The sequence below is a fragment of the Capricornis sumatraensis genome, chromosome 12, assembly GCF_032405125.1.
Source record: "Capricornis sumatraensis isolate serow.1 chromosome 12, serow.2, whole genome shotgun sequence".
Classification (NCBI taxonomy): Eukaryota; Metazoa; Chordata; class Mammalia; order Artiodactyla; family Bovidae; genus Capricornis; species Capricornis sumatraensis.
This window is the reverse complement of record NC_091080.1, coordinates 87,187,462-87,212,591: the sequence shown is the minus strand read 5'-3', so window position 1 is coordinate 87,212,591 and position 25,130 is coordinate 87,187,462. Positions and strand designations below refer to the sequence as shown.

General features: G+C 43.2%; 1 protein-coding gene across 1 annotated transcript in view; it reads right to left on the bottom strand.

Moving 5' to 3' along the window:
- The window catches only part of ERCC5 (ERCC excision repair 5, endonuclease), a 30,202-nt gene extending 6,004 nt beyond the window's left edge, over positions 1-24,198 (bottom strand). Inside the window, exons 1-12 of the mRNA XM_068984658.1 lie at positions 23,757-24,198; positions 19,696-19,871; positions 18,673-18,788; positions 18,196-18,279; positions 17,093-17,153; positions 10,047-10,190; positions 7,516-7,723; positions 6,095-7,192; positions 2,894-3,141; positions 2,422-2,541; positions 1,969-2,182; positions 159-303 (exon numbers count right to left, since the gene is read on the bottom strand). Coding sequence (XP_068840759.1) covers positions 159-303; positions 1,969-2,182; positions 2,422-2,541; positions 2,894-3,141; positions 6,095-7,192; positions 7,516-7,723; positions 10,047-10,190; positions 17,093-17,153; positions 18,196-18,279; positions 18,673-18,788; positions 19,696-19,871; positions 23,757-23,844 — 2,702 coding nt within the window. The 5' untranslated portion in view covers positions 23,845-24,198. The remainder of the gene's footprint in view (positions 1-158; positions 304-1,968; positions 2,183-2,421; positions 2,542-2,893; positions 3,142-6,094; positions 7,193-7,515; positions 7,724-10,046; positions 10,191-17,092; positions 17,154-18,195; positions 18,280-18,672; positions 18,789-19,695; positions 19,872-23,756) is intronic.
- Between the last annotated feature and the right edge of the window lie 932 nt (positions 24,199-25,130).

Genomic DNA, 25,130 nt, shown 5'->3' with positions numbered 1-25,130 from the left:
AGGAAAGGGAAAAGAAGCTTTAGAACCCCAACTGTTACCTCTTCCTCCATTCCCAATGAAGAATGATCTGTGACAGTTCATAATGTAAGTAATAGTCCTGTTTAATTTGGGTGTTTATATATAAACACCGGAACTAAAGAAATTTAGAAAGGACTTACGAGAATTTTTGGAGTGGTTCCAGGCCGTGTCCAGGGAATTCGTTGAGAATTTCCATGGCGGTAACACAACCCACAGTTGGTATTCCTTCTGTATAATCACTTCCAAGCAAATAGGCCAAATTTACTAATTTGTTCCGGTCCAATCCTGTTAAAGTAAAAATTATTACATATTTTTACATCTTTTGTTTTATACACATTTATTACATAAGATTTATAACTATTTTCTTATAACGATAATATACTTGTGTGTATATCCTCATCCAATGTCCAAAGATATCTGTTTCATTATCTGAAACAGGATTCTTTTTTGTAAATGACATTGCGTTAGGATTTTTAAAGTTTCATCCATCCTCACAGTTTTCAATGTCCCATAACCTGTGACCCCCAAATGCAGCTCTCTCCCCAAGACCTCTTCTCTGAACCACAGCCACATATAATCCAGGGTTCATCAGGATGTCACATGGGCGTCTCAGAAACAACACAGTCAGGCCCAGATCTTCACTGTTCCCCTACCTGCTCCCTACCATCCCACCTCCTCATTCAAGGCAAGTCCACTCTATATGCATGAATTCTGGGGAGACAAAATCCAACCCGAAACCACCTCCATGCTTCTTTAGAACACGCCAAGCAGGCTTCTTTCTGCCTCAGGGCCTTTGCACATGCCAGCCCCTCTGTCTGACATGCTCACCCCAAGGTACCTGTAGCTCCTGCTTCCTCTCTCCTTTAGCTCCAGCCACAAAGGTACGATTAGTAAAGCCTTGTTTGACCACAAAGGACACATACTTCCTGTGACTGCAGGACACTCTTGCCTCTCTTTGGTGGCTTTATTTTTCCATTTGGCTCACACCGCTGTCAAATTATGATTTATGTGTTTTTTTATCATCTGTGTCTCCTGCTGGACTGTTTTATTCTCTGCTGTTTCCCCACTTCCCAATGCCAAGAACAACAACTGGCATATAGGAATCACTCAGTGTGTATTTGCTGAAGGAATGGGACGATGAGGGATCACTGCCAGAAATAATACAGGACCCTGAGGCTCATGGTTCCGGCGGGAGTGACTCACACCTGCCTCCCCTCTCTGCCACCTCCAGTTTACTCTGGAGAATGCGGGGGACTAATCGAGTGTAACCAGGTCTGATGACTGAAACTGCAGAAAACATCTGAACATGACAAGGGCTTTAATTTCTTCATTCTGAATTTACAATCCTATTCTGGACTTCCCTGGTAGTATGGTGGGTAAGAACCTGTCTGCCAATGCAGGGGACATGGGTTTGGTCCCTGGTCTGGGAAGATCCCACATGCTGCACAGCACCAAGCCCAGGAGCCACAACGACGGAAGCCCGCGTGCCTAGAGCCTGTGCTCTGCAGCAAGAGACGCGACCGCAGTGAGAAGCCCACGCACCATAGGGAACAGCGGCCCCTAGGCGCCTTAGCTAGAGAAAGCCTGCACTGAGCTTCCTGCAAAGACCCCATGCAACTAAAAGAAAGCAACAAAACCCTATTCTCCAGAAGCAAAAGACCATCATACGAAAACATGTATGTGAAAGGGTTAGCCACTCACTCGTGTCCAACCCTTTGCAACTCCATGGACTGTAGCCCTCCGGGTTCCTCTGCTCATGGCATACTCCAGGCAAGAACACTGGAGTAGATTGCCATTTCGCTCTCCAGGGGATCTTTCCAACCCAGGGATTGAATCTGGTCTCCCCCTACCATTTCTATCAATACACCAACTAGTCCCTTGGAAAGAAAGAATTCATAATATAAATTCCTAAGGTAAATTTCAAAAAGTAATCGTACTCTGAAGTCTTACCTAATTGGTTGTGAAAGTCCACATACTGGTAATATTCCACAAACTTGTTTTTATTGAAGAAGTTTTTGTAGACGTGCCGTGCCCCGAATAGCCAAATATCACTATCATCGGTGATGGTTCCGGAAGTCTGGTCGGTCAGATCCAGGATGGCGCACTGAGCCTCTGCTTCCATGGGAGCCTCGATGTAGGGGATGCCGAAGAGGCGGAGCAGTTCCTGAAGAGTGAGACATTCCATGAGCCCTGCTGAGGAGCGGGACCTGTCCTACCCCCGGAAGTGGAAGCCGTCACCCGGAAGTGGAGGTCGTCACCCCGAAAGTGGGGGCCGTGCCCCGGAAGTGGGGGCCGTGCCTAAACGTGTCATTCAGTGCACGTTCCCTCGGGGGGTCTTACTCAGTAGCTATTCAGTAGAGACACGGCAGGTGTTGTTCAAGGAGGCCCCGGCTGTACACCCACCTGGCTTTCCAAGAACATCTGCCCCGTCACAGTAGCGGCCACCCGCTCTTGCTGCTGTTTTTGAGCTTTCAGTGAATTCTGCTGGGTTAAGAGGTTGCTCTCCAGAGCTTCCAGCTCGTCCTGTAAAATAATTTCATTTGTAGACAATTACACTAATAATCCAGTTAAGTTCACTGGTTCTAAAAAGTCTGCATTTAGACTGACTAAAGTTACCAATAAGCGTTTCTCCTTACGAAGCTTTCCACTTGGATTTCTGAGCAAGTCTGTAAAACCTTTAGCATTCCCTCACTACCTCACACAAGGAACGGACACTATCCCAGCCGGCAACCTAGCGAGAAAGACGCCGTCAGGAGGAGCAAGAAGATGCGTATGAGCAGCTAGTAAGGATTCAACCCACAACTCCTGGGAAACCCGAAAGCTACTTAACTTGGCTTCCTTAGCAATGAGTAAAAGCGCGACGTCACGTTATTACCAGATCGATGTCTTGCCACTCGTGGAGCGAATCCTCTGCATTTTTCTCAGTCTCTTCGCGTCTCTCAATAGCCACGGCCTCACTCTCAGAAATCTCTCTTGGGAGGCCCTCGGAGTCACTGGTGGCTTCTTCCTTCTCACTTCCTGTCGGTTCCTCCTCACCTTGTCCAGAGGGAGGTCTGGAAGCTTCCTGTAACTCGGCTGGAAGTTCATCACTGCTATTTATACTCTGCACTTCAATGAAACTTCCTGTATCAAAATAATGAGGTCATTTTGTCTACAAGTGAAATATTAAAGTTATCCAGAGTACATCATGAGAAACGCTGGACTGGAAGAAACACAAGCTGGAATCAAGATTGCCAGGAGAAATATCAATAACTTCAGATATGCAGATGACACCACTCTTGTGGCAGAAAGTGAAGAGGAGCTAAAAAGCCTCTTGATGAAAGTGAAAGAGCAGAGCGAAAAAGTTGGCTTAAAGCTCAATATTCAGAAAACGAAGATCATGGCATCTGGTCCCATCACTTCATGGGAAATAGATGGGGAAACAGTGAAAAAAGTGTCAGACTATTTTTGGGGGCTCCAAAATCACTGCAGATGGTGATTTCAGCCATGAAATTAAAAGATGCTTACTCCTTGGAAGAAAAGTTATGACCAACCTAGATAGTATATTCTAAAGCAGAGACATTACTTTGCCTACTAAAGTCCGTCTAATCAAGGCTATGGTTTTTCCTGTGGTCATTTATGGATGTGAGAGTTGGACTGTGAAGAAGGCTGAGCACCAAAGAATTGATGCTTTTGAACTGTGGTGTTGGAGAAGACTCTTTGAGAGTCCCTTGGACTCAAGGAGATCCAACCAGTCCATTCTGAAGGAGATCAACCCTGGGATTTCTTTGGAAGGAGTGATGCTAAAGCTGAAACTCCAGTACTTTGGCCACCTCATGAGAAGAGCTGACTCATTGGAAAAGACTCTGATGCTGGGAGGGATTAGGGGCAGGAGGAGAAGGGGGACGACAGAGGATGAGATGGCTGGATGGCATCACTGACTCGATGGACGTGAGTCTGAGTGAACTCCGGGAGTTGGTGATGAACAGGGAGGCCTGGTGTGCTAAGATACATGGGGTCGCAAAGAGTCGGATACGACTGAGCGACTGAACTGAACTGAACTGATCCTGAAATCAAGAGCTTTCTAAAAGAATCTTGAAAAGTGTTTTACCCTAAAAAGGAAAGACCTAAAAGTAACAGAAAACACATAACCATAGTATATTATTATTAAATAGATTTAGTAATAAGTGTCTATAACTTCAAAATAAGCCTCGTCAGCTAGACATACTGGCACTGTCTTTGAAATTAGGAACTGAGCTTTCAATACTTACACATCTGTTTTATACAAAAATGTTCTCTAACTTACATTGTCTTAAAATTAAAAAAGAACTATCAGGGTATGTACACAATTATGGAGGTTGTTGAAAATGTTTTTATGCTGTTTTACTATGAACACAGCAAAGAAAAAAGCTGTGACTTAGAAAAAGAGCCCTGGAGAAAGAGGGAGAAACAGCTCTTCATCTTCCACGTCCCTTCCCTCCTCTCTCAATATTTCTTCTTCTCTTTAAAAAGTATCTACGGATTAATTCCCTTCCTCCACTTTAGGTGGAGGAGGCTGGGTCTGAGGACATACTCAAGACAGAGGGCTTGGGGCTCAGGGCTGGGGGCTGGGGCCAAGGAGACAGCCGTCCTCCAAGGAGGCGGCCAGGGAGACCAGGAGGTGGTTACAGAGAATGACTCAATATGTAAATACACTGAAGACAGTGGAAGGTCCTTCACTGTCAGCCAGGGAAGTTACAAACAGGTCAGAGCGTGGAGTGAGAGCTGTGACACTGGAGAGGAAGTACAGACATGAGTGTGAGTTCAAAGGTGTTTGCACAGCCCCATGAACAGGTGCAGGGGTTGGGATTCCAGCCCCATCTGATGGCCCCAGAGCTGGAGCTTCCTGGTCTACACTGCACCAGTCTCCACCCTCTGGTCACCTCTGCAGGGGAGTGGAACCAAGAAGACGGAGTGTCTCCCACTCAGTCTCAGCTGGGAACAGTGTGGTCACTCAACTTTTTGGTCATTCTGCACGTCTGCAGATGACTACAAAGACACCACTGTGAGGACAGATTCTGAGCTAAGAAATAAATTTCAGTGAGTAGGCAATTTCACAAATATGAAATCTGTGAAAAATGAGGTTTGACTGTACATAAATGTGTATAGATATATAATATACATGTGTACATATTAAAAAGCAGAGACATTACTTTGTCAACAAAGGTCCATCTAGTCAAGGCTATGGTTTCTCCTGGTCTACACTGCACCAGTCTCCACCCTCTGGTCACCTCTGCAGGGGAGTGGAGTCACGTACGGATGTGAGAGTTGGACTATAAAGAAAGCTGAGTGCCGAAGAATTGATGCTTTGGAACTGTAGTGTTGGCGAAGACTCTTGAGAGTCCCTTGGACTGCAAGGATATCCAACCAGTCCATCCTAAAGGAGATCAGTCCTGGGTATTCATTGGAAGGACTGATGTTGAAACTGAAACTCCAGTACTTTGGCCACCTGATGCGAAGAGCTGACTCATTTGAAAAGACCCTGATGCTGGGAAAGATTGAGGGCAGGAAGAGAAGGGGACGACAGAGGATGAGATAGTTGGATGGCATCACCAACTCAATGGACATGGGTTTGGGTGGACTCTGGGAGTTGGTGATAGACAGGGAGGCCTGGTGAGCTGCGGTTCATGGGGTCACAAAGAGTCGGACACGACTGAGCGACTTAACTGAACTGAACATATATATATAGAGAGAGATAGATACGGAAAAACCAATGTGGTAAAATGCCAGTAATGAGGTTCTAGGTGAGGGAAATAGGTTTTGAAGTATTTTTTTCAACATTTTAAACTTTCTAATTATTTCAAAACAAAAAACTAAAAAATTAAAAGGGAAACTCACCTTTACCTTCTCCAACTAGGGCACTTCCTCCCTAATTTAAATAAAACAAAAAGAGTAGCCACCAGGAAAGGTCAAGATCACATTATGAGCTATGTGTCCCTGGCAAAGCCACTTGACCTTTCTGGGTCTCTAGTTCATCAGCTGAACAATGTGGACCTGGACTATGCTCAGGTGTGAAATCCTGCTTTTCTTTATCTCTTAGGAAAGCACAAGCACCTACCGTCGGATTCACTGTCTTCAGAGTCTACTTCCGTTGGTTCCATGGACTCTGGCACCAAAATCAAACCCTGGCCTGCAGATTCAATGGACTCGTGTTCTTGGATGGTTTTCAAGAAATTCTCATGCTCTGAGGCACTAATAGGTGCCTCATTTCCTAAGTCACTTACTGTGTCTATAGCGACACTCAGGGTGTTACTCGATTCTTGCAAACTGGTGGTGTCAACGATGTCAGGGGCAGGATTTTTTTCAGATTCTGCTTCGTCATCACTTGATAGAACAGAGGTGTCATGCTTACTCTCGGGTGGAAGAGCCTGCTGTGGCTCGGACACTCTGGTGTATGTCCCACTCCTTGACCCAGAACTTGGACTTGCCGGAGGTGTTGGTATCTGCTCTGGTCCCCCCGGGAGCCCAGGCACATCCCTGTGTGGCACCAGATCTTTTCCATCCTGAGCTGTAGACTCAGCGCTGGTCTGAAAGGGTTCCTTCAACGCATGCATAGATGGCGTCTGTTCTTTTGGAAAGCTAGACTCGCTGCCTTGACAAAAGACAGTCTGCAGTAAAGGAGCTGAGTCTGTCTGCTCTTTTTCATCACTGGTCTTGGTCACATGCTCCTCTGTGAGGGTCACACTGGCAGCACGAGGCGCTGCCGTCAACAGCTCTCGGTCTCCATCTCTCACTTCAGGTTCTTCCACAGCTTCCTCATCAGAACTGCTCACCAGCGGTCTTGGTTTTCTCCTGCCCGCCCTCTCTGTCTGCACACCGGCATGCACTTTCAGATCTTCATCGTCGTCATCGAGAGCTCTCTGAATGGCCAAGAGGGTCAGCGGGGACACAGAACCCTCAGAGGCGGGAGCTGGTGGGCTCTTCACATCGCACGGCCTGCGATGCTTGCCCTCCAGCTCATCTTCTGAGCTACTGCCCAGCAGAGCAGCCTGCATGGCCAGCAAGGTTCTCGGGGAGGGAGGGGAGGTGTCGGGTTCTTTCTTTGGCTTCAGTTTTTCACACGGAGGTGACTTCGTGTCTAAAGCCCCACTATGCTTTTCGCTGCAAGAAGGAAGGGACTCTGAATCCGCTTCTGTGACTTTCTTAACTTGAACACCTTGAGAAAAATTAAAACAGGGTCACTAGGTAGTTCTACAGGGTGACAGCATGCTTCTAGTTAGATACGTAAGAATATACTTGTTCTCATGAAGTTATAAATTCTCATTTAACCAGCAACTAGGAATTAATTAATCTTAAAGTGGGTTGGTACGGTACTAGTTAATACATTAGTGGTTGTATAGATCATCACATTAATAATGATTACACTTAATAAATTAAGTAGGGCTTCATTCATGTTATCTGCAGGTGGGAGTTTACAGAATTCAGAGACACGACATACTTTCGGGTTTTAACCATCAAGTAAGTGATGGTGCGTGGTACCTTTTATCAAGATGTAGTGGGACGTGTCCTCGGAGACCACTCTCCTGGACTCCACCTCCTTCAGAAAGCCTCCTTCGTCTTCATACTGCCTTTGGATTTTCCCTGAATGTTGTTGATTCATTTCCTTCTCGACGTTTTCTATGTGTTGGTTTAGATAGTTTTTTTTAAGCAAGCCTTTTAGCTGGTACTGTGAAAAGTCATTAGACTCCTAAAACAAAATAAACAAACAGAATGGTTTCATATATTAAACACAGACAATATTCCCATCTTTCCACCCTTTTCCCCAAAGGCGATAACCGATTTTTTCCATTGGTGGCATTTTCACACTAGAAACGTAAAATGTGAGTAGCAGGGGAGAGCCGTAATTGCCTTGTTAAAGAGTAATCTTTCACACAAAAAGAACTGGCAAAAGAAAAGAAATCATGAATCCTGTTCATCATTCAGTTATTTACTCAAAAAAGATTTGTCGAACATGGGATGCACACCAGGGAGTCTGAAATGTTGACTGTGGCTTAACAGACAGTTTTTTAGAATGCAAGTGAAGTGCTGGTCCCTGGTCCACAAAAGACACACGATAAATCACTGTAGTCAGTTATTAATAATACTGAACATTTACAGCACATCTCCTGAGTAAGGCATTCTTCTAAGTGTTCTTACATACACTATCCCATTTTATACTCAACCACCAAGGAGACAGAAGTCATTACCTCCATTCTACAGATGAAGAACCTGAGACTTAAACAGTTTAAGTAACCTCCCTAGAACCGTGTGGTTAGTTACATGGTAGATTTGGGTCAAAACCAGGTTGCTAAGCCTTATACTAAATTATTACCAAATTATTATGATTACTCATATTCTCACCAACATTACTATTATCAATATTGCATTTGCCTAATGTACAGACAATGCAAAGGTCCAACCTGTATGACTCAGAACTTCCCTCAGCTACCAGCATGATAGATCCAATGGGCTGTGCACCATTCTACCCTGGCTGACCCAGCCCAGAGGCTCTGCATTGGCAGAAAGAGAAGAAATGGAGCAAGGCATTGGGACTGCCTCTTTTTCTCTCATCTGTTCCACTGTTGTTTACATAATCCAAATTCTATTTCCTCAAAGACAAGCCAGAGGTCCTTTCACACTCAAGAAACAGAACGCTTGACTGAGGGCTTCAGAAGGCTTCCCTGGTGGCTCAGGATTCAAGAATCTACCTGCCAATGCAGGAGAGACTGGTTCAATCCCTGGTCCAGGAAGATCCCACAGCCTGTGGAACAACTAAGCCGGTGTGCCACAGCTACTGAGCCTGTGCTCTAGCACCCAAGAGCTGCAACTACCAAGCCTGCTCGCCTTAGAGCCCATGATCCCAACAGGAGAAGCCACAGCATTGAGAAGCCCATGCACCGCAACGAAGAGTAGTTCTCCACACCCCACAGCCAGAGAAACGCCCGTGCAAAGCAACAAGACCCAGTGCAGCCAAAAATAAATAAATACAAATCATTTTTTAAAACGCTTGGTTGATAAACTGAGCACAGATTCGCCCCTCCCCAGAGGTGAAAATAAATTTACTTCTGTCCTTTGTACATCATTTCTGTACACCTTGGCATTTTCCTACATTCATGTGCTTCATAGAAAAGCAGAAAGGAATGATGGGAAAAGAAATAGCTCCTGCCTTTTTCATATTTTTCTTATCAATCAAAGAAAAGTTCAAAAGTCTATAGGAAAAAAAAAGCCCCACATCCATTCATTAGGAATATTACAAAATTTATAGGTAAAGTTAATGGAGAACAATGTTAGAAAGAACAGGTTGTAGCAGTAGGAAGGAAAACAAGACTCATTCACCAGCTAAACACAGTAATGATGGTACAGTGAGACCAGGGAACATACTCAACAGAACCTGATTCTACGCACTGCCCCACCTCCCATGTCTGCAGCTGCGAAGCCACCATCAGAGGCTCCAAACCGAGGAATTTACCACTGAATTCCCTGTTACCACCATCCAGAAAGAGGAAGAGGGAAGACGGGAGATCCGACTACACTTCTAGCCTTCAGGGGAACAGATACCTGGAATTTCAAGTTAGAACAAACTTCTCCACTGTGATTAGGTTCTCTATTACTGCGAATAGTCTACAATGTATATGATGGATTAAAATAACTTTCATGAACTAACTTAAGGACTGAACTACTGAGTACCTACTATGAGAAAAATACTGAGCTAAGCACTGAAAATACAGAAGTGCACAAGGTAGGCACAGCTGGGTGCTAAAAATCTAAAGAGACACCACAGGGAGCTGTGAGAACACAGAGCAGGAGATAAGACTTGGTCTTGGTGGAAAGTCAAGAGGTCTTCTGTGAGTAAGCATCTGTAAGCTCCAACTTATACAAAATGATGTTGCATAGATCTCAGAAATATACAAAGGCTGTTTACTGAAAACAAAAGATCGTGTAAGTAATGTTTATCAAGATTCTCTTATTTTAACAAAAAATTTTGCTGGCACTCTTAACTTTACACATTAACATGCTATTGTATATTTCACCTCTGGCATCGCTTCAAATAATGTTCTTCTCCGCTTAGTAAATTCCTTCATATCAGTCAAGATTTCATGCTTTACTTCAAGGGGCAGGCTGTTGAAATCTTCAGACTCAATGTCAACTGCATGAGGATTGTGAAAGAACTCTTCCTGTAAAGAGCGAAACGTAACACCATGACATTTACATTTTATACACTTAATTCTACACACCATGCCAGACTTTTTGTGTGTGTGCTCGTATACAGAGTTCTACGTAACTACAGTAGGCTAAACACAGTTATACATATCTGCAACAGGCATTAAAGTGAACAGGCAGGTACATGAACCAAGAACTTCCAGATGTTCAAGCTGGATTTAGAAAAGGCGGAGGAATCAGAGATCAAATTGCCGGTATCTGTTGGATTATAGAAGCAGCAAGAGAATTCCAGAAAGATATCTACTTTTGCTTCATTGATGCTAAAGCCTTTGACTGTGTGGATAACAAGGAACTGTGGAAAATTCTTAAAGAGATGGGAGTATCAGACCACCATACCTGCCTCCTGAGAAACCTGTATACAGGTCAAGAAGTATCAGTTAGAACCCTATGTGGAACAACACACTGGTTCAAAATTGGGAAAGGAGTATGTCAAGGCTGTATATTGTCACCCTGTTTATTTAACTTATATGGAGAGTACATCATGCAAAATGCCAGGGTGGATGAAGCACAAGCTGGAATCAAGATTGCCAGGAGAAATATCAATAACCTCAGATATGCAGATGATACTACCCTTAAGGCAAAAAGCGAAGAGGAAGTAAAGAGCCTCTTGATGAAGCTGAAAGAGTGAAAAACCTGGCTTTAAACTCAACATTCAAAAAACTAAGATCATGGCATCTGGTCCCATCACTTCATGGCAAATAGATGGAGAAACAATGAGAGCCCATTTTCTTGGGCTCCAAAATCACTATAGATGGTGACTGCAGCCATGAAATTAAAAGACGCTTGCTCCTTGGAAGAAAAGCTATGACAAACCTAGACAGAATATTAAAAAGCAGAGATATTACTTTGCCAACGAAGGTCCACCTTGTCAAAGCTATGGTTTTTCCAGTAGTCATGTATGGATCTGACAGTTGGGCCATAAAGAAGGCTGAGTGCCAAGAATTGACGCTTTTGAACTGTAGTGTTGGAGAAGACTCTTGAGAGTCACTTGGACTGCAAGGAGATCCGACCAGTCCATCCTAAAGGAAATCAATCCAAAATATCCACTGGAGGGATTGATGCTGAGGCTGAAGCTCCAATACTTTGGCCATCTGATGCAAAGAACTGACTCATTGGAAAAGACCCTAATGCTGGGAAACACTAAAGGTAGGCGAAGAAGGGGACATAGAGGATGAGGTGGTTGGATGGCATCACCGACTCAATGGACATGAGTATGAGCAAGCTCTGGGAGACAGTGATGGACAGGGAGGCCTGGTGTGCTGCAGTCCATGGGGTCACAAAGAGTTGGACAGGACTGAGTGAATGAACAACAACATTAATTAATTTAAAAAAAAACAAGAAATACTTACTAGGCATCTCTAATATACCATGTACTGTTCCAGGTGTTAAAGTACTTTAGAGATCATGCCAGATAAACTTCTATTCTCAGGGGAAGAAGAAGACACATGATAAACAAATAAATGAACAAGATAAATGATGAGAAAACAAAGCAAGTTAATCTGATTGAGTTGATTAGAAGAAAAGAAAGAGAAAAAAATATTTGATAAATAGGAAAGACTCCACAAAAATCAATGACCTGTATCCGCCTGACACTATCACAACAATGTTAATTGGCTCTACCGCAGTGCAAAATAAAAAGTAAAAAAATAATAATAATAATGACCTGTGAGCAGAGACATGAAAGACACCAGAAATCTGCTCAGGGAAGAGCATCCGAGGCTGAAAGGACAACAAGTGCAAAGGCCCTGAGGCAGAGATGAGCCTTATGAATTTGAATAATACTTATAATTGCTTTAGTTAGATACATTTTGTTTTGCTTTTAACCTAGTGGCTCAGCTGGTAAAGAATCTGCCTGCAATTCTTTACCTGGGTTTGATCCCTAGGTTGGGAAGACTCCCTGAAGAAGGAAATGGCAACCCACTCCAGTATTCTTGCCTAGAGAATTCTAGGACAAGAGGACAGAGAAGCCAGGCAGGGTACAGTCCATGGGGTCACAAACAGTTGGACACAAGTGTGCCACTTTCGCTTTCTAAAACCAAAAGTGAAATTAACTGTGAGAAATTTTCAGACACGCAAAAGTGTAAAACTTTTCTACATTTAACTTGATTACTGAAACTACTTTAAAACTCTTCATTAGTTCAGTTCAGTTCAGTCGCTCAGTCGTGTCCGACTCTTTGCGACCCCATGAATCACAGCACACCAGGCCTCCCTGTCCATCACCAACTCCCAGAGTTCACTCAGACTCATGTCCATCGAGTCGGTGATGCCATCCAGCCATCTCATCCTCTGTCATCCCCTTCTCCTCCTGCCCCCAATCTCTCCCAGCATGAGAGTCTTTTCCAATGAGTCAACTCTTCTCATGAGGTGGCCAAAGTACTGGAGTTTCAGCTTTACCATCATTCCTTCCAAAGAAATCCCAGGGTTGATCTCCTTCAGAATGGACTGGTTGGATCTCCTTGCAGTCCAAGGGACTCTTAAGAGTCTTCTCCAACACCACAGTTCAAAAGCATCAATTCTTTGGCGCTCAGCCTTCTTCACAGTCCAACTCTCACATCCATACATGACCACAGGAAAGACCATAGCCTTGACTAGACGGACCTTAGTCAGCAAAGTAATGTCTCTGCTTCTGAATATGCTATCTAGGTTGGTCATAACATTTCTTCCAAGGAGTAAGCATCTTTTCATTTCATGGCTGCAGTCACCATCTGCAGTGATTTTGGAGCCCAAAAAAATAAAGTCTGACACTGTTTCCACTGTTTCCCCATCTATTTCCCATGAAGTGACAGGACCAGATGCCATGATCTTTGTTTTCTGAATGTTGAGCTTTAAGCCAACTTTTTCACTCTCCTCTTTCACTTTCATCAAGAGGCTTTTTAGCTCCTCTTCACTTTCTGCCATAAGGGTGGTGTCATCTGCATATCTGAGGTTATTGATATTTCTCCTGGCAATCTTGATTCCAGCTTGTGTTTCTTCCAGTCCAGCGTTTCTCATGATCTACTCTGCATAGAAGTTAAATAAGCAGGGTGACAATATACAGCCTTGACGTACTCCTTTTCCTATTTGGAACCAGTCTGTTGTTCCATGTCCAGTTCTAACTGTTGCTTCCTGACCTGCATACAGATTTCTCAAGAGGCAGGTCAGGTGGTCTGGTATTCCCATCTCTTTCAGAATTTTCCACAGTTTATTGTGATCCACACAGTCAAAGGCTTTGGCATAGTCAAGAAAGCAGAAATAGATGTTTTTCTGGAACTCTCTTGCTTTTTCCATGATCCAGTGGATGTTGGCAATTTGATCTCTGGTTCCTCTGCCTTTTCCTAAACCAGCTCGAACATCAGGAAGTTCACAGTTCATGTATTGCTGAAGCCTGGCTTGGAGAATTTTGAGCATTACTTTACTAGCATGTGAGATGAGTGCAATTGTGCGGTAGTTTGAGCGTTCTTTGGCATTGCCTTTCTTTGGGACTGGAATGAAAACTGACCTTTTCCAGTCCTGTGGCCACTGCTGAGTTTTCCAAATGTGCTGGCATATTGAGTGCAAGTCTTTCACAGCATCGTCTTTCAGGATTTGAAACAGCTCAACTGGAATTCCATCACCTCCACTAGCTTTGTTCATAGTGATGCTTTCTAAGGCCCACTTGACTTCACATTCCAGGATGTCTGGGTCTAGATGAGTGATCACACCATCATGATTATCTGGGTCGTGAAGATCTTTTTTATACAGTTCTTCTGTGTATTCTTGCCAGCTCTTCTTAATATCTTCTGCTTCTGTTAGGTCCAGACCATTTCTGTCCTTTATGGAGCCCATCTTTGCATGAAATGTTCCCTTGGTATCTCTAATTTTCTTGAAGAGATCTCTAGTCTTTCCCATTCTGTTGTTTTCCTCTATTTCTTTGCATTGATTGCTGAAGAAGGCTTTCTTATCTCTTCTTGCTATTCCTTGGAACTCTGCATTCAGATGCTTATATCTTTCCTTTTCTCCTTTGCTTTTTGCTTCTCTTCTTTTCACAGTTATTTGTAAGGCCTCCTCAGACAGCCATTTTGCTTTTTTGCATTTCTTTTCCATGGGGATGGTCTTGATCCCTGTCTCCTGTACAGTGTCACGAACCTCATTCCATAGTTCATCAGGCACTCTATCTTCATTAGTAAAGGAGACAAAATAATACAGTTTGCTTTCTTGTATGTATGTGTGCTCTGTGTTTGCAGACCAGCAAGCACTTAAAACAGGCCAGTGATTTTACTCAGAGCTTCCAGTCTTCTTCCTCAAGAATGATCTCATCACTCCTACAGGGAGGGCATCAAAGTTTTTTTTTTTTTAAAAAGCACCATGGAGAAGCTAAGTTGCATCTAAGATCTCAAAACTAGTGAGCAATGGAGCCCAGACTTAACTGCAGATCTCTCTGCCCACAGGGTCCCTGGTCTTCACCAAGTCTGTGCTCTCTTGCTATGTTAATAAGGCAGTATCTTCATGAGCTGAAGAACCTTGCAATTTTAGCTCAAAAGTCTTCTAACAGACATACTAAAATATTATTATAAACAGACAAGGGAATCAAAGAATGTTACCTGCTTTTCTGAGAAACTTGCAGGAAATTGCAAAAACATGTATCCACAGCACAAGTTCAATTTGTAAGCATGCTATTCATTAGATGATAGAACATGTCCACAGGTTCTCTGACTCTCTTTTCTGGATGAATTCCCCTCCCATCCAGTAGGTGCTGACCCTACCCGGCAGCCAGTGAACTGCACACTGTGGACAGGAGGCTGTGCATCCCCCAAGGCCATCAGAAAGGGCAGCACGGGCCCAGCAGTCACTTCTTCCTGGGCTCCTGCCCTGGGAACCCAGCGCTGCTGTGCCTGAGCTCAGGACATGCCGGGAGCCAGCGTGAGGAATTCCACCCGTGACAAGGTCATGCGGCAGAGCTCTGATGGCAAGGCTAATCAGACCTCAGGTTTTCCCCCTGGAATTTCCTGAGCATTCACCCCCCAAAAATAAGAATCTACCTGCTTTTCCACTCTTCTGATATTCTCTGGAAAAAGTCAACTCAGGGCTTTAGTCTTCTGCATTTGAAAGGGATGTTTCAGTTAAACCCCCTCTGATAGCTCTCTAGCTTGCCTAACAGGTTCCCCCGACCTCTTACAGCTTGTGAATTGCTTACAGCCCCCCAACCGGGAGAGGCACAAAGCTTAAAAGCATCTTAAAGATACAGAGCCTTTTCTAAAGAGTGAAAAATCATATTGGTGATGGGTTTTCACTGTTGACTTAATGATTGCTGCCAGGCCTCCATATTCTTTATCTTTTAGGCACCTGGGAGGATGTTAATCAATGTAAACGGGATATGGAAAAAGATATATAGTAGTTTTGATGTTAGCAACACTAGACTTTTGAGTTGATTACTTTTCTTTTGTTATAAATCACTGTACTCCTTTCACTTGTTATAAACTGCTGTGTCTTTGCTATGTAAGAATTTATTTAGTGCTTTCTGAGAATTGCACCAGACTTTGGGAAGATCAACACAAGTAAGTCTTCTGGTTGACAAACCCTTATCAGAAAAAAGGCTGTAAAATGTTAATTGGCCCTTTTGGCCAGAAGGTGATGTAAATTACCTAAGACTTGTGTATACAATTAGGTATGCAGAGAGAAAAGCCTGGTTTTGATAAGAGTCTGGACTGCTAACGCTGCATAACTTTGTGTTACCCATTGATCTCCATGTTTTATCAGAAGTATAAAAAGCCTTCTGAACAATAAAGGATGGACCAGTTTCTCAGACTAGTCTCTCGGCCTAGTTTCTTGGGAATCTGGCTCACCCCGTGTCTCTCTTTCTCTCTCCCTCTCCCTCCCTCTCCTCTTTACTCTAATTTCAGGCTGAATTCCCATCTGGAGTGGGGCGGCTCACTAAGTCTACTTACTTGCCCTGGCTTTTAAGACCAGCGCGAAAGGGAGCCTAAGAAGGGGCACCCTTAGATATTCAAGTGGGCGCCGGTGGCCCAGCATAGATAGTGCAGGCTCCTTGTCTGGAACTTTATTGGCCTTCCCCGTAAGCCAAGTTATTCAGTCTTCTTTCTCCACTTAATTTTCTTACTACACTATTTCTTCCTAATCTAATCTTATATTAATAAATAAAGAAGTTTTTTCCTCACCGACTCCGTCCCTGCTTCGAATTCCCTGGATCCACCGGGGCTGGACCCCGGCAAGGACACACAGGCAGGGGTTCTGACGAACTGCCAGCATCAACAGCGGGGCACGCAGGAGAGGAGGCCTGGAGGGACTCCAGTCCCAGCTCCAGCCTGACTGCACCCACACAGGAGACACTCAAGGGAACTGCCCCTTGCGCTCATCAACCCCCAGATCAGCAAAGAAGATGATAATAAAAGACTGTTGTTACAGCACTAAGTTACACAGCAATAGATAACTACAGCCTGTGCACCAACATACATCTTAATTAATGTATATGTACCCATGTACCCTTGAAACATATACACATTTCCAAACACACACACACACACATATATGCAACTATACAGGGTGGGAAAATGCTACTAGAAGTTATTCATAGGTGATATGCTTTCCAATATTTTTATATAAGCTTTAACTATTATATTTATTTACTGATTGGTTAAAAAAGAAAGCTGGCTTATTTTGGATACCTAGATATGTATAATCCCATATATGTTTATGAGCATGTGTATATTTTAATATGCATGCATACATATATATATACACAACAAATAAGGTAGTATCTGTCTTTCTTATCAAGAACATGCATAAGTCCATACTACTCATTAAAATCATTCATTTTCATGTTATTCATTTCAAATACCAATAATAGAATAAATTGTACATTCAAAAATTATTTAAATACCTGTAATGCCTGTTTCTGACTCATCCTTTCTTGCCATTCTTTTTCATCCTCCTCTTCTGAACTGAAAGTCAAACACACATTTATAATACCTATGATTTAATGACGACTTACAAAAATATTTCTTGAGTGCAAGGCACTGCTAGTTACAGAAGCTACAGTGGTGAATAAGATGGCGAGAACTGCGCCATCTTTGGTCTCACCGCCTGGTAGGGACACCTGTAAGGGAGTGATCTTAAGAAGATCTAACATCTTCCATCACCAGCGCAGAGCAGGTTGCCAAAGGGGCAATTAAGGGTCACCTCACTGCAGAAGCTGTCTGAATTCTCTCACAATTACACTGCTTGGAGAAAAAAGAAGAAACTAGAAAGTGTTTTAAGCAAGGACACGACAGTATCAGATTTGAGTTTTAACAGGTTCTACACTACAAATCAGAAACTGGGCCTGACAGGAGTTCCTCCAAAAGGATAAGATCAGAGATGGAGACAGAAGTGAGAAGCCAGGCCAGTAACCTGAAGATACGGTGATGGCAGCAGCGGGGATTCAAGAGCTGTGTGGCCTCACGGGAGCCCTGGGAAAGGAATAGGGACGGTCGGGGGGTACAAACTGGCCCTCCACCTGCACTTCAACCAGAGAAGCCGCTGAGGATTATCAGCCAGCAGGAGGAAGAGCGACCAGAGAGGTCCCCGGAGAGCAGGACCATGTGGGCACGTCAGCCGGAGAACTGCAAAGCAGCCACTGGATTTAACAGGGAGGACATCGTGTGTGCGGACTTCAGTGATGGTGAGAGAGAAAACGCCGGACTGAGAAGCAGGCTGAAATGGTAGGTATCAACAAAGAGTCAGAAAAACTAGAATCCACGTCTCCACAAACTCTAAGTGAACAGTGCTAACACAGGCTCCTGAGGATGGAGAAAGGAAACCACCACAAACCACTAAAACACAAAGGGAGTCAATAGAAGACGTAGCGTTTAAAAACCAATAAAAGTGTCGAGAATGTGTATTGCAGATGCATTAATCCAACACACCTGATCATTTAAGTAAAACATAAACGTTTAAATCTGTCTGAATGCAGCAATAACATTTTTAAATAGTTAAAACATTTACCTGTTTTTCTCTCTCTCTTTTAAAGGTGGCAAAGCATAGATGTCATCTCTCTGAACTTGAGTAAGACTGGGAAGGGTTTCCTCCCTGAAAAGTACACAGAGACTTCACCAGAGATGACAGGAGACAGTATTTTGAGAGTCAGTAATGCTCCCCATTGAACACACAAACCCGGCCGAGAAGGGGAAACCCAGGGGGATGGGTTCTGCCCTCGCTGGCCTGCCTGCCTCCAGGAAGAGGGAACCTGATCTTGGCATGAGGAAGACTGTTAGGAGGGTAAAAGGTACAAGCGATGCAACCTAGCAGCTTTTCCTTCTCACTGTCAAAGCTGATTCTCAAAAATCAGAGAACTTTCACAACTTCAATTCACGCGGTCAAATGGACATTCCACTGATTCCTCTCATTAGAGAAAGGAATCACAGAATTCAGTGCAAACATAAAAAATGTTCATCTTTGAAATGAGTGTAATTCTCTGCTTGCCTTTTGCTTTTTAAGGCAGTTTTGATAACCTGTCTTTTCAAAAATGTTTTCAAAAGCTTCTCTGTAGTTGTTTTGGAGTCACTGGTGGCCAAGTCCTTTTTATGCCTTCTCTTAGCCTGTGAGAAGAAAGAAAATAGGATTTTATTTCGAGGTATTAGGATGTTAAAAACAATTCTGTGGCTTTTTTCCCCATAGAATTTGGTTTGTCTTCTGAGTTTTCAGATTATAGCTGTTTTAGTATTTTCTCCTAATTAGTGTACGAGTGAATAGCTTCAGGTTTTTGTTGTGTAAAGGACAGCCAGAGTTTCCAACTAAGTATTACTTAATGAATTATTATACAATGTATTTGGGAAACCATTGTTTCTTTTAAACGTCCTTTAATGTTCCCAAGAAGCCTAAACTTAATACTATATAATTAAGTAAATGCTTCCCTAAAGGGATTATTACATCAATTAACTAGTCTTTAAAATGCTACTATTAGGTCAAAACCAATTTCTGGTATGAGTTTTTATAAAAACACATTACTTATATGTAACTCTGCCCTTCCATATCCAAAATGATGTCATAAAAAATCCCAAAATGTACAGATATACCTTGTAAGAAATTTCCAAACAGGAAAAAATGAAATAGTCTCTGTGCTTACAGTTGAATACAAGGCAAGACTATCAAAACATTCTTTTTCTTTTTGATATAGCTGCTATACAATACTGTGCAAGTTTAACTGTAGAACACAGGAAGACAATCCAAAGGGAAAACTCTACCTACTGTTAACTTTAATAGTTTTATTAAAAGTTAAATATTATTGCACCCATGTTATACAATGTTTTCAGAGGTAAATCTCTTTGAAAAGAAATTATCTGTTCATGATAAATTTTTAAAAGTTGAATTAAATTGGATATATGTCAAAGTAAGTCTTGGTTTCCAAAATTCTAAGAAGAAAATTTTAATTTCAGGTCAATTAAAATATGACCTAAAATTCTAAGAATGCAGAAAGAAAAAAATATATATATATGTAACTCTTACCAATGTCTGTTTCTTCAACAGTGGCGCATCCCCATCAAACACAAAAATAGGACGAATTCGGAAAAATAAGAGTTTGCAGAGTCGGTGGAACAAAGTGAGAAGATGGGCGTTTTCTATCGAATTCCCGTGGCGATCACGGACTCCTTTAAGAGCCTGGTTTAACCAGATGCTAATATCTAGAAGAATTGTTCATGGAAAACACTCTGCAAATCCTTCCCTCCTCTTACAAATTCCCAATGTCTGGTATTATCGAAACATTCAAACTGAGCACTCATCCCAATTCCCTTGAAAGTGAAAAAGGTTCAGCCCTACTGGAATCTCCCTAAAGTGAGCTCACTTTAGCTGGGCTCCTGTCATCACTGTTGACATCCTGAATTGTAAAAGCCTACACAGGCACATGTCTCCTTTAAAAAGTCTAACTGAAAGGAACTTCTTTAAAAGAAATCAGTGATCTATATGAAATTTTAGTAAATTAATCAACTCTTTTGGAGAATGATTTAGCAATTCATAGCAAAACACTTTAAAATCTACATTCTCTTTTATGTAAGAATTCCACTGCCACACACTTATCCTCAAGAAATCATCACAGACTTATAATCAGAGTGACTTATAAGGTGGTTTTGTTTATAATAATGAAAATATGAAGAATGGAAATTTTCCAACTGGTCTTTTTTTTAAAATTAGATTATGATATCATGATTTGCTGCAATCCAAGCGACCCTTAAAAATGGAAGCTGAGCACATAAAGCAGTCAGAAAATATTATTAAAGGAAGAAATAAAACAGGTTACAGAAGTATGGAAAGTATAAATCTATTTTGTAACATATGCAGTATGTTAAATATACTCGAAGCTCAGACCTCAAAATACTGACTTGACGCAAAAGATGGTTCAGGGTTTTCCATAGGATGTTACAGAAAAACTGGAACAAACTTTTTGGTCAATGTTAAGAGTAGTTATCTTCTGCTGTGATTATAACTGATTTCTTTCTTCTTGGAGTCACCTTCTATTTTTAAATTTCACTAAAGAGTGCTTTTTAACCAACTGTTTCCTATTTGTCCCTAAGAGAGGGACACAGCCTTCTGCTGCACTCCCTGGATCCCTCTGCCCACTCTCCTGGCCCACCATCAGAATGCTCACTTCCACGATGGGGGCTCTCAGGCCCTCTCCTTTCCTCCTGTCTGCAGTGTCCATCCAGGCTACCTCTGCCCCCCCTGCAACTGCAGCCCCCACAGACCCCCACTCCAGGCATGGACCTCTGACCCAGAGCTCTCCTCACCCCAGAATGGATGACTGAGTTGACATGTCTACCTGCTACTTCACAGTCACTGCATACTTGACACAAGCAAAAACTGAGATTCATAAAAAAAATAAAATTAAAAAAAAAAAAGAGCTCCCTGTCTTTGCACCAGGGTGCTCACGCCCCAGGGAGGATCTTTGCAACCCAGGGATCAAATTCAGGTCTCCTGCATTGCAAACAGATTCTTTACTATCTGAGCCAAGAGGGACTACATTAGATGGGGAAGGCCCGTCCAAAGAAGTAACAGAGATCTGAGCAAATGAGAGAAGACAGTGAGGCTGGAGGTACAGCTAACACAAATGCCCTCGACCAGAAATGTGTTCCGTTCAAGGACAACGTGGCAGGTGCAAGGGGAGCAGGGAGAGGACGTGATGTATCTGTGGTCACTGGAAGGATGTCACTGAAGGCTCACCCCAGTGGCCAAGTGATGAATGAACTATCAATACAAGGAAACCTGCTTTAAACTAGTTACAATAGGCTGAGTGAAAGCAGAATGCAGTGGTGAGGACAAGATGTCAGCTAAAGGGTCCATCCTGGAAGTACGATTAGGTGTTGGCTTAGTTCTGTATCGTACTGGGTCGATTTCTAATTGGCTTGTTCCAGTTGCTACACCACTGTATTAGGTGGAATAAGTTTCTACCTAACTCATTCAACTTTATGAAGCATTAAGTCACCCAGTCGTGTCGGACCCTTTGCTACCTCATGGACTGGCTCCTCTGTCCATAGATATCTCCAGGCAAGAATACTGGAGTGGGTAGCCATTCCCTTCTTCAGGGGATCTTCCCAACAAAGGAACTGAACCTGAGTCTCTAGGACTGCAGGCAGATTCTTTGCGATCTGAGCCACCAGGGAATGGGAAATCTAATTTTAGATCGGGAGCTCTCAACTCTGCTATCCTTTGGAACTAGACATGAACCTTCTGAAACACAGGCTATTAAACATGCTGTGCTTAGTCGCTCAGTCATGTCTGACTCTGTGCCACCCCATGGACTGAAGACCACCAGGCTCCTCTGTCCACAGGGATTTTCCAGGCAAGAATACTGGAATGTGTTGCCATGCCCTCCTCCAGAGGATCTTCCCAACCCAGGAATCAAACCCAGGTCCCCACATTGCAGGTGGGGCCTACACAGAATGTAATATTTTGTTAATAATAGAGTTAAGTGTATTTTACTTTTAAGTAAGGTCCATAAAAGACAAAAGTTTAATTATTCTTTATTATTTGACACAAACATTTATACTGTATAAATAAACAAGACACTCAGCTGGAAATGGTAAAAAGACCAAACAATTTATTTCAGGGATTCAAGAATAAATTATGAACCTAGTATGCCAAGGGTAATTTCTTCATTAACAAATAAAACCAAAAAACCTGAATACATTTTACAAATTATTAATTTCTCACATGGGCTGGAATGTAAACTGATTCAAACTTTTGCTGACGTTTTAAGGGTTCCTGACACTGGAATACTGCTTTCATTCCTATGGATAGATATTAATAGTTCCATGGAGAAAACCTTCAGGAAGCAATGGTTTAAGGAACCACTAGAGGGCGGTCACAGCACGTGTGCTTCAAAAAAAAAACAACACTAACCTCTGCCACAAGGTATCAGGCACAAAACTTTTAACCCACCATTCATTACGGATGTTTTAAATTAACCACATTGCAAAAAATATGTAATCATTATCATCTTCTTGCCTTACCAAAAAAAAATTATCACTGTTCCATTACATATGAATTGTCTCCAACCAAAGTCAATGAATGGCTCTTCCTGCTGAATCCCCACCCACTGACAGCGCATTTACCACAGCAATTACTGCAGGACTGTCTTCTCCACAAAGCATGGAGCTCCTAGGTTCATACGTCCCAACTTAGGGAACTGGTGGAAGGTACCACGAGCTTCTGGAACAGAACAGACACTCAGAAAAAGAAAAGAAAGATAAAAACAGAAAGATAATGAAGAATGCCTAACGAATAAAAACACTAAAACTTCAGAAACAGCTTTCACTTGTTTCCGTAATTAGGAAACAACATCTAATTCTAAAGACAAAACCAGCCAAACACGCACACAAACGAGGAAAATAACGCACGGTACACCTTTTGAAATCTTTGCGGTGTTGTACCATACGAATTTCCTATTCCAAAAACAGTAACAAAAAACAACCAGTAAAAGCTACTTTAAAAAAAGAAAATGTAAAACACATGTCCACAACGTTTTTCTTCCTCTCACAAATATAAACGGGCAAGACTCAGGACGGCTGGCAAAACTACTGGTAGGAAGTCGACTTCATTTTCTCTAGGCTGACCTCCCAGTCAGAATAACACCTTCAGGATTTGCAATATTAACAGTGCCAGACACTATTTCTAAACTCCTTTCATTTAAATATTCCCTTTATTCCTCCCACCAACTCTGTGTGTAGAGACTGTTATCACCTCCACTTCCCAGATCAAAGAACTGTAGAGAGGCGCAGAGCGTTGGGCCTAAGACTCCAATCCAGGGAGCTGTGACTGCAAAGCGGAAGAAAATGAGACACTTAGAAAGGAAGCGTCCTGAGGAAGATCCTATAGCTACTCCTCCCCGGCCTGAGACTCCCCTGGGCTGCCCCTCCAACGCCGCTCTGCGCCCCAGCAAAACTGAGAGCAAAAAGCCCTGGCGTCTCACGTTGATGTATGACAGAAAACAACACAATTCTGTAAAGCAGTTATCCTTCGATTAAAAAAAAACAACCCTGGCGTCCACCGAGCATCCCCAGTGTAAAGGATACCCACAGCAAGGATCTTCCCCTCCAGCGTTTCCGGGCTGATCTGCCGCCCGGAGCACTCCAACAGCTTCCAGAGCCCCTGGACTCCCATGAGGGAGCTGTGTCCTCGGCGTCGCGGGCGGCTTCTCACTCCAAGTCTTCCCCGCCCGGCTGCACCGCCGCCCGGGGCCCAGGAAAAGCCCTCTCAGCTTCTACTCAGAAAGACGGAAAATTAAGAGCCCGCAGCTGTCCAGGAAAAACCGACCCCGGCGAAACGGGTAGTTTCCAGAAACTGACACGGCCTTGCGGAAGAAAAACGGGACCGGACAAAACTGGCGACGCTGAGGGGCAAGTCCTCGTCTCCTCCAGCGCTCTGGCCCAAACGTTAGCACTCTTAACGGACGACCAAGGTGAGGGGCCGGCGAAGGCAAGATTTAAGAGCCAGAAAAACTTCTTCCGAAAACAACAGTCTCCTCAAGCTCAGGCGTAAACGCACGGGAAATGGAGCTTCCCGGATGCCGTTTAATGCGTCGCGCAGGGCGGAAGTCCTGGCTCCCCGCGATGACGTATATCCGCTGCGCCGATGCATTCCGGAAGTGAGGGGGTGGTTCAGCTTCTGTGTTTACGGCGTGTTGGCCGCCTTACTTTCTCTATGGAGGGATCTTATTTCTGTTAAACGTTGAAACCGTACGCAAAGCGTTTTCTCTCAAAAGTTACGGGTTTGTGCGTCCTTTTCTAGCGTCGGTTTCTTCCCAGTCTGCCGCCAGTTGTGAAAATTCTTGATGCTAAGTATTGTTTATCGCGGGAGGCAATAACGGAAAGGTGGAAGCTTTGAATTCGTTTCAGTCGCTTAGTCGTGTCTGACTCTTTGGGACCCCATGGACAGCAGCACGCCAGGCTTCCCTGTCCATCACCAACTCCCGGAGTTTACTCAAACTCATGTCCATTGAGTTCGTAATGCCATCCAAACATCTCATTCTCTGTCGTCCTCTTCTGCCTTCAGTCTTTCCCAGCATCAGGGTCTTTTCTAGTGAGTCAATTCTTCGCGTCAGGTAGCCAAAGTATTGGCGTTTCAGCATCAGTCCTTCTAATGAATGAATATTCAGGACTAATTTCCTTTAGGATGGACTGGTTGGATCTCCTTGCAGTCCAAGGGACTCTCAAGAGTCTTCTCCAACACTATAATTCAAAAGCATCAATTCTGCGCTCAGCTTTCCTAATAGTCTAACTCTCACATCCATACCTGACTACTGGAAAAACCGTATCCTTGACTAGATGGACCTTTGTAGGCAAAGTAATGTCTGCTTTTTAATATGCTGTCTAGGTTGGTCATAATTTTTCTTCTAAGGAGCAATCCTCTTTTAATTTCATGGCTGCAGTCACCAGCTACAGTGATTT